The 17,307-nt window shown below is 44.0% G+C and overlaps 1 protein-coding gene across 2 annotated transcripts in view; it reads left to right on the forward strand.

The window, feature by feature from the left end:
* The first annotated feature begins 10,534 nt into the window (after positions 1-10,534).
* The window catches only part of LSM14A (LSM14A mRNA processing body assembly factor), a 69,872-nt gene continuing 63,099 nt past the window's right edge, over positions 10,535-17,307 (forward strand). For both annotated transcript variants that reach the window (XM_084905150.1, XM_084905151.1), the window contains exon 1: positions 10,535-10,871. In XM_084905150.1, coding sequence (XP_084761276.1) covers positions 10,751-10,871 — 121 coding nt within the window. In that variant the 5' untranslated portion in view covers positions 10,535-10,750. The remainder of the gene's footprint in view (positions 10,872-17,307) is intronic.

The following is a 17,307-nucleotide window of genomic DNA, read 5'->3' on the forward strand; positions in this document are numbered from 1 at the left end:
TTGTCATTTGTTGATTTGTTGATTGCCATTCTGACAGGTGTAAGATGGTACCAAATTGCTGTTTTGATTTGCAGTTCTCGGATAATTAGTGACTTTGAGCATGTTTTCATATGTCTCTAGGCCTTCCTTCTGTCTTCTTTTGAAAAAATTCAATTTAAATCCATTGCCCATTTTTTTATTGGATCATTTATCTTCCTTTTATTAAATTGTATAAGTTCCCTGTAGATGTTGGAGATTAAACTTTTATCAGTGATAACATTTGCAAATATGTTCTCCCATACAGTGGGCTTTCTTGTTGTTGATGGTTTCTTTTGCTGTGAAAAAGCTTTTTATTTTGATGTAGTCCCATTTGTTTATTTTCTCTTTAGTTTCTATTGCCCTAGGAGTGGTATCGGTGAAGAAATTGCTTCGGCATATGTCTGAGATTTCTCTGCCTGTGGATTCCTCTAGTATTGTTATGGTTTCCCGTCTTATGTTTAAACCCTTTATCCATTTTGAGTTTATTTTTGTGTATGGTGTAAATAGATGATCTAGTTTCATTTTTTTTGTCTGTCCAGTTTTTTTGCCTGTCCAATTTTCCCAGCACCATTTATTGAAGAGACTGTCTTAACTCCATTGTATGTTCATGCCTCCTTTGTCAAATATTAATTGAGCATAGTGGTTTGGGTCAATATCTGGGTTCTCTATTCTATTTCATTGGTCTATATATCTGTTCTTATGCCAGTACCAAGCTGTTTTGAGAACAGTGGCTTTGTAATACAGCTTGAAATCTGATATTGAGATCCCACTTACTTTGTTCTTCTTTCTCAGGATTGCCATGGCTATTCAGGGTCTTTTTTATTCCAAATGAATTTTTGGAGAGTTCTTTCTAGTTCTGTGGACTATGCTGTTGATATTTTAATGGGGAGTGAATTGAATCTATAGATTGCTTTGTGTAGTATGGACATTTTAATGATGTTGATTCTACCAATCCATGAATACGATATGTTCTTTCATCTGTTCTATCTCTTTTTTTAGTGTCCTATAGTTTCCCGCATATGGTTCTTTTACCTCCTTGTTAAATTTATTCCTAGGTATCTTAATTTTTTTGGTGAGATGGTAAATGGGATTACTCTTTTACTCTCTCTTTCTGTAAGTTCACTTCACCCATACTTTTTAACATTTTCTATTGTGTGTTAAGATCATTGGATGAATATTTGAGTAATGATAATAATAATGTAATTATATATAGGCTTACAAAGCACTTTACCATATGTATTCTCACTGCATATACTCAGAAGGCAAGTAGAATAGACAAAGATTTGGACCTGGTTTCGCCACACTTCCATCCTGTGTCCATTTAAGATACTGATATTTGACCAGGATACAAGGTCCTGATTGTCTCAGACACAGCCTAAAAATTCTCAACACAAATCTCCAGGCAAGCAGGGCCATCTACTTGAGTTGTCACATGATGAAAAATTCAATTTGTCCCCTAAAGCACATACATTATGAAATCATACAGATTTGGCTGAAATTCATCATTTCTCACCTCAATCCTGGATCTAAGTTATTTGATTTCTCTAACTTCAGTTTCATTATTTTATTTTATTTTTTTTAAATATATTTTATTGATATTTTTCAGAGAGGAAGGGAGAGATATAGAGAGCTAGGAATATCAATGAGAAAGAAACATCGACCAGCTGCCTCTTGCACACCCCCTACTGGGGATGTGCCCGCAACCAATGTACATGCCCTTGACAGGAATTGAACCTGGGACCTTTCAGTCCGCAGACCGACGCTCTATCACTGAGCCAAACCGGTTTCAGCTCAGTTTCATTATTTTAAAATTTGGAAGAAAAACATGATTCAGAAGGCCACTATTAACTAAAAGATAGCAAAAATGAAATTATATAACCTGTGCATTTAACTATGTAAATTAAACAATTGTGCTCTAAAAAGTAAAAAGAAAAAGTGAGACAGAACTCAGTAATAATCCAACTCAACGTTCATGCACCCCAGAGTAAATACAAGATGGGAGACATATAATAGCACCCTTAATTAGTCTCAATTTCAGTGTGTCTCTCATAAAATGGGAATCTCATTGCACCGATAGTGGTTCTGGTGTTTGGGGATAGTAGTATTTTCTATCAGGGATATAGTAGTATTTTCCAAAAAAAACACAACCCATAAATTCAAGCCAACAAAGTCATATATTATTTAACTGAAGATCTATAAATCTATCTCAACTCTAGAAGAAAAACTGGTTGTGAGAGCCTTTCTAAGAATACAATGGATATGAATATGGCCAAAAATATCTTCCAACCTGGCCAGTGTGGTTCCGTGGTTGAACATCAACCTATGTATCAGGAGATCATGATTCGATTCCTGGTCAGGGTACATGCCCAGGTTGCAAGCTCGATCCCCAGTGTGGGGTATGCAGGTAGCAGCTGATCAATGATTCTCTCTCATCATTGATGTTTCTATCTCTCTCTGTCTCCCTTCCTCTCTGAAATCAATATTTTTTTTAATCTTCCAAATTCCTCTACCAAGTAGACTATAACAGGTCTCAACAAATGACCACTTCAACTATAATAACAGGGGGAAATGAGTAAAATACCATATATTTTTACAAAGATCACAAAGTAGTGTAAAGGAACTAAATTCTAGAGCAGGGGGACAAGACTTCATAAGTGAGAAAAGATTAGTGACTACTGGTGGCATTTGCCAAGTCTGGGCATGGGCAGGCAAATGATGATGGCTGTCAGTCAAAGGGCTCTGCTTGGCTAAGAAGAAATCATTGCCTGGATGAGGTGGCTCAGTGTTTGAGTGTGAACCTATGAACCAGAAGGTCATGGATTTGATTTCCAGTCAAGGCACATGGAGGGCAGGGGGTGGGTAGAGGAAGGTGTCAGTAAGCTTGATCCCCAGTAGGGGGCGTGCAGGAAGCAGCCAATCAATGATTTTCTCTCAACTTTGATGTTTTCCTCTCTTTCCCTCTCCCTTCCTCTCTGAAATAAAAATATATTTTTTAAATAAATCACTGATACTTTAAACATCTGTATGAGCTAAAGCAACAGATGAGGATATATAAGAACCCAAAACATAAAGCTAGTCCTCCTCTTTGGTTAAATGGGGGGCAGTGTACTAGGCTGAGGCCTGGACTGAAAGACAGATCTTCTTCAACTCCCAATAGTTGAGTCCAAATCCCACTAGGGGCCCTAAGACCCTCAGAATATTCATATCTTGCCTTTAAGACATTTGAAGCCCAGGTAACCTGAAACTAACTAAAGCTGCACCCAGCCCTAATTCAGATCAGCTCTCGATTGGATCCAAATAATCAGCTGCTCATTGGAGGAGCCACACCTTACACAGGGTTACGTTCTAAACTCAGCATGTATGTCAGTTGGTTCTTCTCAGAAATATATGTAAAATGACTGGTCTAATACCTGGCACAAAGTAGACCTTCAGTAGATGTCACTTACCTTTCTTTTTGCATTATTAGGTCATGCATTTGGCTGTTATTCAAGTGATACCATGGCTGCCTCAGGACCTGCCAGCTACATTAACTGAAGACCCCTGCCCTGGCACTGACCAATCAGTAGAGACAATGACCCTGAAAGAGCATACCTGGAGAGCTGATGAATATTCTATTAAGTCCCTACCCTGAGGCAACCCCTAAGATTTCCACCTGCAAGAAAGAGATAAATACCTCAGGACAAAGGACCCAGTATGTTCCTTCCCCTCCTAGAAGCTTGCCCGTGCCATTCCCTCACAAACATGGATCCCCTAACCTCTAAGCACCTCACAAAACTTGCAAACAGGAGAGCAATGGGCAGCAGCAGCTCATCCAGGACTAACTCCCCAAACCTGTCTCCAAGGCTCCCTTTTCTCTGGGTGGGCCTTCCCTTTGTGTATCCCTATCTCCCATCTCCTTTTCCTTAATTCAATTTTCTTTAATCACTGTCTGAGATGACTATTTAGTCTGCCCATGCACCACCCACTAAAACCTTTCACTTGATTTAATAATCTATATATATAAAAGCCTAAGTGACGGCCCTGACCAGTTTGGCTCAGAGGATAGAACATCAGCCTGCTGTTCTAGGCTCGATTCTGGTCAAGGGTATATACCTTGGTTGAGGGCACATCCCCAGTAAGAGGTGTGCAGGAGGCAGCTGATCAATTTTTCTCTCTCACTGATGTTTCCAACTCTCTCTCTCTTTCCCTTCCTCTTTGTAAAAAAAAAAAAAAAAAAAAAAAAAAAAAAATTCAAAAAAAAAAATCAATAAAATATATATATATTTTTAAAAAGCCTAAATGATCATTATGACAAAATGACTGGTCACTATGATGCACATTGATCACCAGGGGACAGATGCTCAACACAGGAGCTGCCCCCAGCCCGCAGGCCCTAATCACTGATGGGGCCTGCCTGCCAACCTCCCAGCCCCTCCCCTGCCAGCAGGCCAAGATCACCTGATCAGGGCTGAGCCTCCGGATTGGGACAGGGAACTAAGGGTAGGTGGACATGGCCCCTTTCCCAGGCGGGCCAAGAGCTGGCTCCCTCCTCAGGACCAGTGGCCAACCTCCCGGGTCCCTCCCCCAGTTCCTCTTCCCCCACCCCACCAGCAAGCCCCAATTGGCCACAGTGGCAGTTGGCCCCTCCCCCTGGCTGGCAGGCCCTGATCACCTGATTGGGGCTGGGATGAGTAATTGGGGTTCGGTGGCAGAGGACATGGGTGGTGAGGGAAGGAGAAGGCGGGGAGGCAGGGAGATGAGGCCCCTGACTGGCTCTGATCACCAGCCAGGCCTAGGGACCCCACCTGTGCACAAATTTTGTGCACCAGACCTCTAGTAGGGTTATATTTTGAACATTTTTTATTGAAATGCAATTCACATAGCATAAAATGCATCCTTTTAAAGTGTATAATTTAGTGTTTTTTAAGATAGTCAGAATGTTGTGCAACTATCACCACTATCTAATTTAGGATATTTTCACCACCCTAAAAAGAAACCTTGCATCCATTAGCATCCACTCCCCATTCCCACTTCCCATCTCTACCTTCAACCCCTGGCAACCACTAATCTACTAATCTATTTTATGTCTCTCTGAATTTTTCCTATTTAGGACATTACATATCAGTGGAACTATGTAATATGAGGCCTTTGTGTCTGATTTCTTTCACTTAGTATAATCTTTTTAATGTTCATCCATCTTACAGCATGTAGCAGTACTTCATTTCTTTTTATGGCTAAATAAAATCCAATTTTTGAATATATCAAATTTTGTTTATCCATTCATCAGTTGATGGATATTTGGACTGTTTCCACTTTGGCTATTATAAATAATGTTGCTTTAAACAGCTATGTACAATTATTTTGGGGGGAGAGGGGGAGGTAGAGGGAGCGGGTTCAGTTTCCTTGAGAATATATCTAGGAATAGAATAATTGCATCATATGATAACTCTATATTCAACTTTTTCAGAAACTCAAACTTTTTTCCAAAGTGGCTGCATTATTGTATATTCCCATGAGCAATATGTGAGGATTTCAATTTCTCCACATCCTAACACTTGTGACTGTCTGTCTTTTTAATTCTAGTCATCCTAGTAGGTATGAAGTCGTATCTTATTGTGGTATTTATTTGCATTTCCCTAATGATTATAATGTTAAGCATATTTTCCTTTGTTTATTTAGTCATTTACATATCTTCTCTGGTGAGAAGATATGTAAATCATTTACCCATTTTTAAATTAGGCAACTTAATTTGTGTTTTTATTGTTGATTGTAAGAATGCTTTATATATTCTGGACATAAGCCCCTTGTCAGATTTGCAAATCATGCTTGCTTTGATTTGAAAATATTTTCTCTCATTTTATAGGTTGTCTTTTCACTTTCTGTGTAATATCCTTTGAAACACAAAGGTTTTAAATTTTTATAAAGTCCAACTTACCTATTTTTATTTTGGTTGCTTAAGCTTTTGGTGCTACATCTAAGAAAGCATTGCCTATTTCAGATCACAAAGATTTACTCCAATGTTTTCTTCTATGAGTTTTATATTTTTAATTCAGACATTTAGGCCTTTGATCTATTCTGAGCTAATTTTTAAAAAATATTTTATTGGTTTCAGAGGAAGGGAGAGGGAGAGAGAGAAACATCAATAATGAGAATCATTGATTGGCTGCCTCCTGCATACCCCATACTGAGGATTGAGCCCACAACCCAGGCATGTGACCTTGGCTGGAATCGAACCTGGGACCATTCAGTCCAGAACAAGGGTAACTACTAATCTTGCCTGTCAAGTGGAGATAGGATATAGTCTTTCATATCAAACCAGAAATGAAGGACAGTAGAAGAGGAAGAGTGAGATTTATGTTCTGGGAAGCACTTATTTGTGACCATAGCCTCAGGCATGCAGGAGTTACAGTGAATAACAGCAACCACACCAAAAGGTGGTGAGGAGTAGGAGCCTTGTTTCTGCCATATTCTCCATCAGCTACTCCCCTGTCTCACCAAGCAAAGACACTGTAAGCAAAACAAAAAACAGTGTACTGACTTGATTTGCTTTGGACAAGCTTCTAATTTTTCTGTCCCCCCTTCCAACTAGATTGCCTCTTCTTAACCCCTCCAATGTAGAAATTCTAGAGTATCTTTTGCTGAAAGCATTCAATGAGAGGAAACTGTTTTTTTCATTTATCTTTATTGTTGAAAGTATTACAGATGTGCTCTTTTCCCCCCTATTGACCCTGTCCACTCCACTCCCACTCCTATCCCAGGCTTTCACTGTACTATTGTCTGTCCAAGGATTATGCATATCCTATCTAAGAGTAATATGCAAATTGACCATCACTCCCAACACACAAGATGGCTGCCCCCATGTGGTCAAAGATGACTGCCCCCATGTGGACACAAGATGGCTGCCACAAGATGGCCAGCAGGGGAGGGCAGTTGGAAAGGACCAGGCCTTCAAGGGAGGGCAGTTGTGGGCAATCAGGCCAGCAGGGGAGGGCAGTTGGGGGTGACCAGGCTGGCAGAGGAGGGAAGTTGGGGGCAACCAGGCCTGCAGGGAAGGGCAGTTGGGGGGGACCAAGGCCTGCAGGGGAGAGCAGTTGGGAGGGACCAGGCCTACAGGGGAGGAGAGATAAAGATGACCAGGCCTACAGGGGAGAACAGTTAAGGGTGACCAGGCCTGCAGGAGAGGGCAGTTAGGGCATACAGGCTGGCAGGGGAGCAATTAGGCATCAATCAGGCTGGCAGGGGAGTGGTTAGGGGGTGATCAGGCAGGCAGACAGGCAGAAGCTGTTAGGGGCAACCAGGAAGCCAGGCAGGGGAGCAGTTGGGAGTCAGCAGTCATGGATTGTGAGAAGGATGTCCGACTGCCTGTTTAGGCCCAATCCTAAACGGGCAGTCGGACATCAGGCCTAAACAGGCAGTCAAACATCCCTCTCGGGGTCCCAGGTGGAGAGGGTCAGGCTGGGCTGAGGGACACACACACACACACACACACACACACACACACACACACACATACACCCCTTCACAACTTTCATGCACTGGGCCTCTAGTCCTACATAATAAAAGGCTATTATGCAAATTGTCCCCACAGGCAGGAGTTCAACCAGGGAGTGGCACAGAACATGGCAGGCATCGGTGATGCGATGCTGGCAGTCGGCGGCAGTGGAGGCACTGCCAGCCCCAACGAGCCCCAAGGAGAATGAGACCACAGCGGGATGGTGGAGCAGGTGAGCAGATGGCACCAGGCCAAAGCAGATGGAAAAGGAGGCCTTGGCTGGAGGTCAGAAGCTGGCAGCCACTAGGGACCCTACTTGTGTACAGATTTTGTACACTGGGCCTCTAGTATGCATATAAATTCTTTGGTTAATCTATTCTTGGTCCCCCCACCCCAGGAAGTTGTTTTTCTGGTGGTGAAATGTGTCACAGTTCTCAACTTTTTTTTTTTTAGCACATAAATTGAAGAATAACATAGATAATACACTATGGCCTACCAACCTGATCAGATGCATGTAGGCATAGTTTCTGGTGCCCTAGGGTGCAGGAAACCATGAATTACAAAGCATAAAGTAGAATCAACAAGATTGATGACTGATTGGGTGTAAGTAGATAAGGACTCTTGGTTTCAGGATTGGACTCCTGGGTGAGTCCTGAAGTCAATTATGGGGATGAGGAGCATGGATAAAGAGCAGGTTTATTTTTGGGAAGAATGGGAGTAGAGGTAGATAATACTGAACATGTTGAGTTGAAGTGCAAGTGGGACACCCAAGTAACTGCATCTAGTTAATATGTAGTTAATGTGACTCTGGAAGTCAGAAGATCTGGAACGAAGATGTAAGTTTAGGAACTCTCAGCGTATAGATGGAAAAAGATGAGCTCACCCGGCAAGCATGGGAAGGTTAACTAGGTTCCAGGCCTGCAAGGTAGAGGAAAGAACAGACATAAGAGTTCAACTCCCTGGCAGCAACCTTGCACTTAAGCAGGTATTTCACAGTCTTCCTTTGAAGCCACTGTGTATCAGCCCCAACACAGCTTCTAGTGCTTCCTCTTCTCTCCTACTTCCCCTTCTTGGAGTTGCCAGACTTTTCACTATTTGTTTACTCAGCTTACCAGACATCCTGCCTATGCTCTGCCTTCCTCTAACTGTTCATTCATGCAGCCATTTACTAAGCAGCTGTCCTGTGCCAGGCACTGTACTCAGTCCTGACCATCCAGCAGTGACCAAAACTAAGGCACCGCCTCAAAACATTTACATTCTAGTGAGAAGACACTTGGAAATAATTACACATATTGGGGAGAGATAAATGCTTTGAAGAAAAGGCAAGCTGAGTAAGGGGATGTTGAATGATGCAGGTGTTCTCATTTTATATTTATTGATTTTTAGAGAGAGAAGGGAGAGGGGGAGAGAGAGAAAAACTGGCAATCTTTTGGTGCTCAGGAGGAAATCCAAGCAACTTAGCCGCACCAGCCAGGGCAAGGTATTCTTATTTTAAGTAGGACAGTAAGGAAAGTCATCTCTGACACTTGAGCAGAATTCTGAATGAATTGTGAAAGCTCTGGGAAAAGAAGGGGTCTGAAACAGAATGGGAAGTACGGTAACCAGGAGCTAAATCATGTATGTCTTTATAAGACAAAGTAAGGAGTCTGGCTTTTACTCCGTGTGGCATGGATTCATTGGGGAGAGGAATATTGAGCAAGGAGGGACATGATTTAACTTAGATTTTAACAGCATCCCTCTGGCTGCTGTGCTGAGAATAAACTATTGGGGCCAAGGACAGAAGTTGAGGGGCATTTTAGGCCATTGCAATAATCCTAGCCAGAATAATGGTAGCATGTCACAGAGAAGTAGGGGTGGAGATGGTGAGAAGCGGTTAGATTAGGTGGGTGGTTCTAAGCAAAAGTCCATTGGAGGAGAGTGAAAATTCCGGGTAATGGGGGCTTTTCATTGGCTGAGTGTGGTGGTTTCTCATTGGCCTGGCTATTGCTGGATTAGGAGAAAAACCTACCTTACACCTACTGGAGTAGCAAAATAAACTTCTTCATGACCAGATTTGTAAAGTAGCTTCCAGAGAACTACATTTCGGGGCTTCCCCTCTCCACTTTGAATGAGGTTTTCCTTTATTCGTTTTCACACCTCAATGGATTACAATAAAGGTTAGGTTTGGAGAGGAAATCGGGAATAAGGTTTTGGACACACAAAGTTGCCAATTAAGACATCCAACTGAGGTTGAGTCTTTTTTATATGAATCCTGAGTTCACAGAATTGATCAAAGCTGCAAATACTCAATTTGCCCTAGCAGGTTTGGCTCAGTGGATAGAGAGTAGGCATGCGGACTGACGGGTCCCAGGTTTGATTCCAGTAAAGGGCATATGCCCATGTTGCGACTTGATCCCAAGTAGAGGGTGTGCAGGAGGCAGCCGATCAATGATTCTCTCATTCATTTTCTCTCTTTCTCTTTCTCTCTCTCTCTCTCTCTCTCTCTCTCTCTCTCCTTCTCCCTCCCTTTCTGAAATCAATAAAAAAAAAAAAGTATATTAAAAAATACTCAATGGTTTTGAAAGCTAAGAGCCGGAATGGGACCATCTGAAAGTATGGACAGAATCCCAGCTCCATGCCAGGGTTGGGGGGTACGCATTGGGGGTGAGGGAGCTCACTGAGCGGTGGATGCTGTCATGGGGCCATGAGACCTCTGTTAGGGACCCAGTTGCCTCCACGGGGAAAGGATTGGGTCTTAAACGAGATCGTCAGGAGTATGGTGGCGGGTGGGCCACTTTCAGGCAGAGGGATCAGCCTTTGCAAAGACAAGATACAACGGGTATGGAAATAGTGAAGGCCACAGGTCAACAGGGCCGCGCGCACCCACGGTGTCTCGGCGCCATCGAGCATTTCTCCTCTCCTCACACTCCTCTCGGGCGGCCCAAACAGGATCCCACCGGGCCAGGTCAAGAGGTGCTATCAGGACAACAGAATCGCGGAGAACTGCGGAGCCTCACGCAGCCAGCCGAGTCTCGCGAGAGCCCGACCTCACTGGCCCAGCATGCCCCGCGCCGCCGCCGCTACTGCCGCCGCCGCCGCTGCCGCGCCGCCGCGCCGCGGTTTGAGGGCGGAAGGCTGGGGGAGGGTAGCGGAGCCGGCGCCGCCGCCATGTTGGGTCTGAGGCAGCTGCTGTAGGCACCGGCGGAGCGAGCGGTAGTGCGGAGCGGCGACCGCGGCGTGGGATTTGCCTTTCTGCCAGCGGCCCAGAGCGGCGGCGGCGCCATGAGTGGGGGCACCCCTTACATCGGCAGCAAGATCAGCCTTATCTCCAAGGCGGAGATCCGCTACGAGGGCATCCTTTACACCATCGACACCGAGAACTCCACCGTAGCTCTCGCCAAAGGTACTCCGGGTGGGGTGTCGGGCCTTGCGCCCCATCAGGGCTGCGCTCTGCTCTCGGTTTGCGGCCTCCTCGCTCCATCGCTGTCCCCTCCGCCGTCCTCCGGGAGGCCGCTACCGGGCCCTGGCATGGCGCGTCCGGCCGCGGCCTCCCCCAGGACTCCCTGGCTCCGCCGCCGAGGCCCGCGGCTTCCATCCGGGAACTGCGCGACCCGGAGCGGGGCGGGCGGGCGGGCGGCCCTGAAGCCCAGAACGGGCCGGAGAACGCGGAGAGACAGGCGTGTCTTCCACTCTGAAATTCGGCCGTCTGTCGTCTCACCGCGAAACAAAAGCCCTCGTAGTCAAATAGTTTTTCCTCCTCGCTTGAATTTAGTGCTGATTTCTTAATTCTACAGCACCGTTTCCTCACGTTCTCAATTTCAATTTGTTGCGATAGTCCTTAGGTGAACTGTTAAGTCGTGTGCTGAAACTTCGGGTTTGTTCTGTGATGCAGACAGTCTCGAGCAGATCTCATCCCTCTTGTCTCCTGTGAGGTATTTACCTGTTAAACCGGAATCCTTCACTAAGCCTGTTGTGCAACCACCTCTTTAAAAGTGCTTGCTGCACTCGCATTGCCCGTGTTTCCGAAAGCGTGTGGGGAGCAGGGTTCAAGCTGGACCCAGGACCCTTGTTCCAAAGGCGGCTGTGCGCGGTCCGGGGGCGCGGACCGAGCCCTGGGAAGGCTCGCTGGGACCGGGAGTTTCGGGTGTTGAAGAAGGTGTCCTCTCTGTAGTACTTAGCAGAGCCACAGTGTCTGTGGGTTTTGTTTCCGTTTCACGCGCTCTGAGCCTTCTCTCCGCCGGGAAACCAGAAGAAAATAAACTTTTCAGCTCTTCATCATAAAAGAAATCTCACAAGTTTGGCATGCTTATGAGAGGGAAGCACCATTTTTCACAGCACATCTGGTAGACTTATGGAATAAGAAGCTTGGTAGGGGAGGTCCGGGGATAGGAAGAAAATTTCTAAATCTGTTTTAAAAAATTTAATCTTTAACCGGTAGGAGAGTAACTTCATATTATCAAACAAATATTTAATGACATTTTTGGATGCTCTGGTAGATCCCTTTTAATAGCACTGGTATTGGAGCAAATTTTATACCTGATAAGGAGTCTTATTTTGTTTTCTGTTCTTTTCATTTTTTATCCCCAGATGGTATTTAGCTGTATAATGTTTTAGTTTTAATGACTTTATGAAATTATGAAACAGGCTCTCTGACGTTCTTGATGCAAAAAGTAGTCCTTAATAAAGTGATTCAATAACTTTTTAAAAAACACTGTTTTATCTAATCTGGATTTTAAGGTATCTTGTTAGTTTAGTGACTTACTCAGTTGGCTGTGCCACCTTTAAAGATCTATACATTTTTAAGATTTCTAATATATTAACTCCAGTCTTTTAAAAATCTATGAATATACTCTTATATAGGAGAATCTAAAAAGTCTATATTTTGTTAATGGCCCACATTTTTTAATTGTCTTTTCAACAGCTTCTAGAGTCAATAAACATTTTATTAATCTGTAATAATTAAATTTATGTGCCAAATATAATTTGTTCCTTGCATCATGACTTAAGAAATTTGGTATAGTACAATAAAAAGATTTTTAATCATTTAATTTATATGACTTTGATATTTAATCCTACATATGTAATGTATGCTTTTAAAAAATCAATATGAGTAATATGTTTGGGAATTTAATTGTTTGCAAAAACTGGAATTATCAAATCTTGGTATACTGATTCAGCAGTATCTAATCTTAAATTGCTATATAACTTCCCAGTCAACACTGGACACTTATTTCAAGTTACAAAATTATAAGTGGGTGTTGTTTTTTTTGTTTGTTTGGTTGGTTTTTTAAAATATATTTTATTGATTTTTTACAGAGAGGAAGGGAGAGAGATAGCTAGAAACGTCGATGAGAGAGAGTCATCGATCAGCTGCCTCTTGAGCACCCCCTACCGGGGATGTGCCCGCAACCAACGTACATGCCCTTGACCGGAATCGAACCTGGGACCTTTCAGTCTGAAGACCGACGCTCTACCACTGAGCCAAACCGGTTTCAGCATAAGTGGGTGCTTGATTTTAAAATTATATAGGATTTATATGACTTGTTGAGTAATTTGATATCTGAAATTCCACCTTTTGCAAAATTTGCCTGAAGAATGGCATTCTAACTTTAAAGTCCAACGTTTATTCATAGAGTTTAGGATACAGTATGCATTTGGAGTTAGAGATCCCGATTACTTTTTTAAAACTATAGATTGAGTTAATCTCTTTGAGTAACAGTCTTAAGATTTTCTTTAAGATGTTAATTTTGTTTTTATTCCCTCTGAGGAGAGTCTTTTCCTTTTTCTATTTGGAAATATAACCACACATGTTGAAATGATACATAAAAACAAGAAAAAAAAGAAAAAATATATCTTACTGATTTCAGAGAGAGACAGACACATCAATGATGAGAATCATTGGCTGGCTGCCTCCTGCATGCTGCACACTGGGGATTGAGCCCATAATCTGTCATGTGCCCTGACCAAGATTCAAACTGTGACTTCCTGATTCATAGGTGGATGCTCAGCCACTGAGCCAAATAGGCTGGGCAGTTTTTGTGTTTGTTTTTTTGTTTTATTTTGTTTTAACTTCCTAAAAATTTCATTGAATCTTGACACAATGGTCTGGCTTTGGGGTAACATAAAGATGCCAAACTTAAAAAAAAAAAAAAAAATGGGAGACATTTTCCAACAAGACAAATGTTCAGTTCTGAGCTTCCAGAAGCTCCCTGATGCAGATACCATCCCAAGTGAAGTCAACAGGAGGAGTATGCATAACTCTGAGCATCGCTGTGGATCTACCTCTTCTCCCATTCTCAAGGCAAAGGAAAGGTTCTCGCTCTGTCAGGCATTATTTAGCCAGTATGTGCCTCTTTATTCGAGGGCTCCCAGACTGCAGTCCAGCCACTTTGTTCCTTGGGTCACATGTAGTCCTGAAGCATGTACCATGAAATAGAAAGCCAAGTTTCAAGAATTAAAAATGGAGCTAGCCATAATCCTGAGTGCTGTGAGGAAGGCAACAGAGTGTTCAAACAAAAGATTAATAAAAGCAATTGTTTACAGAGTTACTGGCAGGGCTTGAAGATGAAATTAATATTCAAGCATGAAAAGCAGTTCACCAGCACTCAGGAACTGGGCTGCCTGCTTGAAGTAGGGGCTGACGTAGAAATCCAATCTACTACTGAGGGTCTATACATGGCAGTTGGCAGCAAACATGATAGAACAAAATGGCTCTGAAGGGGGAGCTTGAGATTTGAGTCCTTTTTCTATGGCCGTGCGTATTCAGCCATCCAGAGCTTGAAGGTCCTGTCATATGAGCAAGTGGCTATAACCTGCCCATTAGGAGAAATTACGCCCATCACTTTGCCTTCATGGCCAGCCAAAGTCTTCAGTGGGAACCAGCTTGGATGGGTCCAGATCTTGGGTGTGTTAATATGTATAGGTACCAGTGAGCAAGAAATTCCTATGGATAGGCTCAAAATTGACACCAGTCACTAAGTTTGTTTGTGTTATGTTTGTTTGTTTTACTATTTTTTACAGAGAAGAAGGGAGAGGGACAGAGAGCCAGAAACACCAACCAGCTGCCTCCTGCACACCCCCCACAGGGGATGTGCCCACAACCAAGGTACATGTCCTTGACTGGAATCGAACCTGGGACCCTTCAGTCTGCAGGCCAACGCTCTATCCACTGAGCCAAACCAGTTGATGAGCTGGGGTTGTATAGGTGCAGCACCGCTGTCAAAGGTCCCATACTTTGCAGGTGTTGTCACCACTGCTGGTTGCAATGTGGTAGCCATTCCATAGATTTCTTTCTAGAAATATGATACAACATTCTGTATGCAGGTCCCAACTGGGCAGTATTTTTAAACCGGGAACCTTGTAAATACCACCCAGGGCAAAACAGACATTGCCAACATCTGAGAAGACTTCCACACCCTGCATCTTCCCATCATGACTACCACCCTCTTATACTAGATATAAATGTTATTCTGACATTTATAGTTTTATCTGAGAAGTTTACATCCCTAAATAATAGAGTTTAGTTTTGATCATTTTTTAACCTTACATACATGGAATCATATAAAAGGATTGTAAAAGTAGGTTTAGAGTTGTTGATATGGAAAAATATATAATCCTATATAATAAAAGCCTAAAATGCTAAGTGTTTGGTCATCCATTCAACCAATCAAAGTATAATATGCTAACGGCTGCTCAACTGCTCACTGTGACATGCCCTAACCACCAGGAGGCAGATGCTCTGACCAGTAGGTTAGCTTGCTGCTGGGGTCTGGCCAATCAGGACTGAGCAAGATGGGCCAGACAGGTCCTGGAGCCTTCCCGCATTCCCTCCCCAGCAGGCCAACCTCCCTCATCTCTCCCCAGCCCCAATTGTGCACCTGTGGGGTCCCTTGGCCTGGCCTGTGCCCTCTGGGGACCCCTCAGAGGTTGTTGGAGAGCCAGTTTCTGCCCAATCACACAGGCCATGCCGAGGGACCCCACTGGTGCACAAATTCCTACACTAGGCCTCTAGTACAAGAATAAAAAATAAATACAGGAATAAACTTATGGCCTTAGCTGATTTGGCTCAGTGAGTAGAGTGTTGGCCTGTGGACCGAAGAGTCCCAGGTTCAATTCTGGTAAAGGGCACATGCCTGGAGTTTTGGGCTCGATCCCCAGTAGTGGGTGTGCAGGAGGCGTCTAATCAATGATTCTCTTTCATCATTGATGTTTTTCTGAAATCAATTAAAAAAGTATGTATTTTTAAAGAATATACTTGGGTTTCATATGCTCACAACTATAAACCTACTTTTCCCACCCTTTTTCTCATTTTGGGTTTTGTTGTGACATAGTATCTACACTAATAAAAGAAAAGGATGCGAATTGACCATGCCTTCGTGGCGCCCACCAGCCAATCAGGTGAAATTATGCAAATTAACCCAACAAAGATGGATTGATTTGCATACACAGGCGCCAAGAAGCCAGTAACGGGAAGCTTGTGTCATCACCATGGTGGTGACACAGGTGTTCCACACCGCTCCAGGCCTCTGTGCAGCATGGGAAGGTGGAGAGGTGACTCCGGGCCAGAGTGAAGGCAATGCTGGCAGCCAGGGCAAGGAAGGCCCACTCTTGCAGGAATCTTCATGCATTGGGCCTCAGTATCATAACACAGGTTTATCTATTCTGCAGTTTTGGATATTCTGCAATTGATTAAATTGCTTACAGGTTTTTTGGCTACTATGAACAACACCTTTATGAATGAACATTGTGTTTAAGTGTACTGATGCACATTTATATAATTTTCTTGACGTTATATTCTTTGAATTGCAGGATCATGAGGAATATGTGTCTTTATTAGGTAATGCCAAGTAGTTTTCCAGAGAAGTTTACTAGATTTTGTTCCAGTTATTAGTATATGAGAGTTTTAATTATTCTACATCCCTCATCCTATATAATCCTCCTATCTAATAAAGAGCTAATATGCAAATGGTCATCACACCTTAACTGATCAGACATTCAACACTGAGGAGAGAAGAATGGGGACCAGCCAGGCACAAATGAACTCGCGAGAGAGGAATCGGGACCAGCCAGGCTGTGGCCTGGGAAAGGGATAATTTGCCCACCCCTCTGTCCCAGGCACCAGTGGCAGGGGCTGTGGCCCAGGAGAGAGACAAAGCCACCTACCCTGTGGTCCCGAGCACCGGCAGCTGCACCTGTACCTGAGGCTCAGGAGAGGGACAAGCTACAATACACACCCCATGGTCCCAGGTGCCAGCAGCTGCAGCTGCACTGCAGCCCGGGAGAAGGCCAAGCTGCCCACCTTGAGGTCCCGGGCACCAATGGCTGCGTCTGTGGTCCAGGAGAGGGACAAGCCGCCCACCCCCAGTCCTGCACACCTGCAGCTGTGGCCCAGGCAAAGTCACCCGCCCACGGTCCCCTGTTGCTGTGGCCAGCACAGGCAAAGTATCCTGGATCCTGGTTGCCTGTGACTGGCCATAGGAGGGAATCCTAGGTCCTGAATGTGAGGCAGAGACGTGTGATCAAGCCAGTAGGGAAGCAGTTAGGGGTGATCAGGCAGATGGGTAGAGGTGGTTAGAGGCAGGCAGAGGGGTTAGAGGCTAGCAGGCAGGCAGGTAGGTGAGTGGTTAGGAGCCAGTGGTCCCGGATTGCAAGAGGCAGTTGGACATCCCATGAGGGGTCCCAGATTGGAGAGGGTGCAGGCTGGGCTGAGGGCGCTCCCCCCCCCCCCCCCCCTGCACAAATTTCGTGCATTGGGCCTCTGTTCAACAATAATACTTAGGATCAGATTTTTAATTCTATGATAGTCAATCTGGTGGGTATGTAGTTGAACCTGGTTTCAA

This window comes from Pipistrellus hanaki (assembly GCF_964339955.1).
Source record: "Pipistrellus hanaki genome assembly, chromosome: 15".
Lineage (NCBI taxonomy): Eukaryota > Metazoa > Chordata > Mammalia > Chiroptera > Vespertilionidae > Pipistrellus > Pipistrellus hanaki.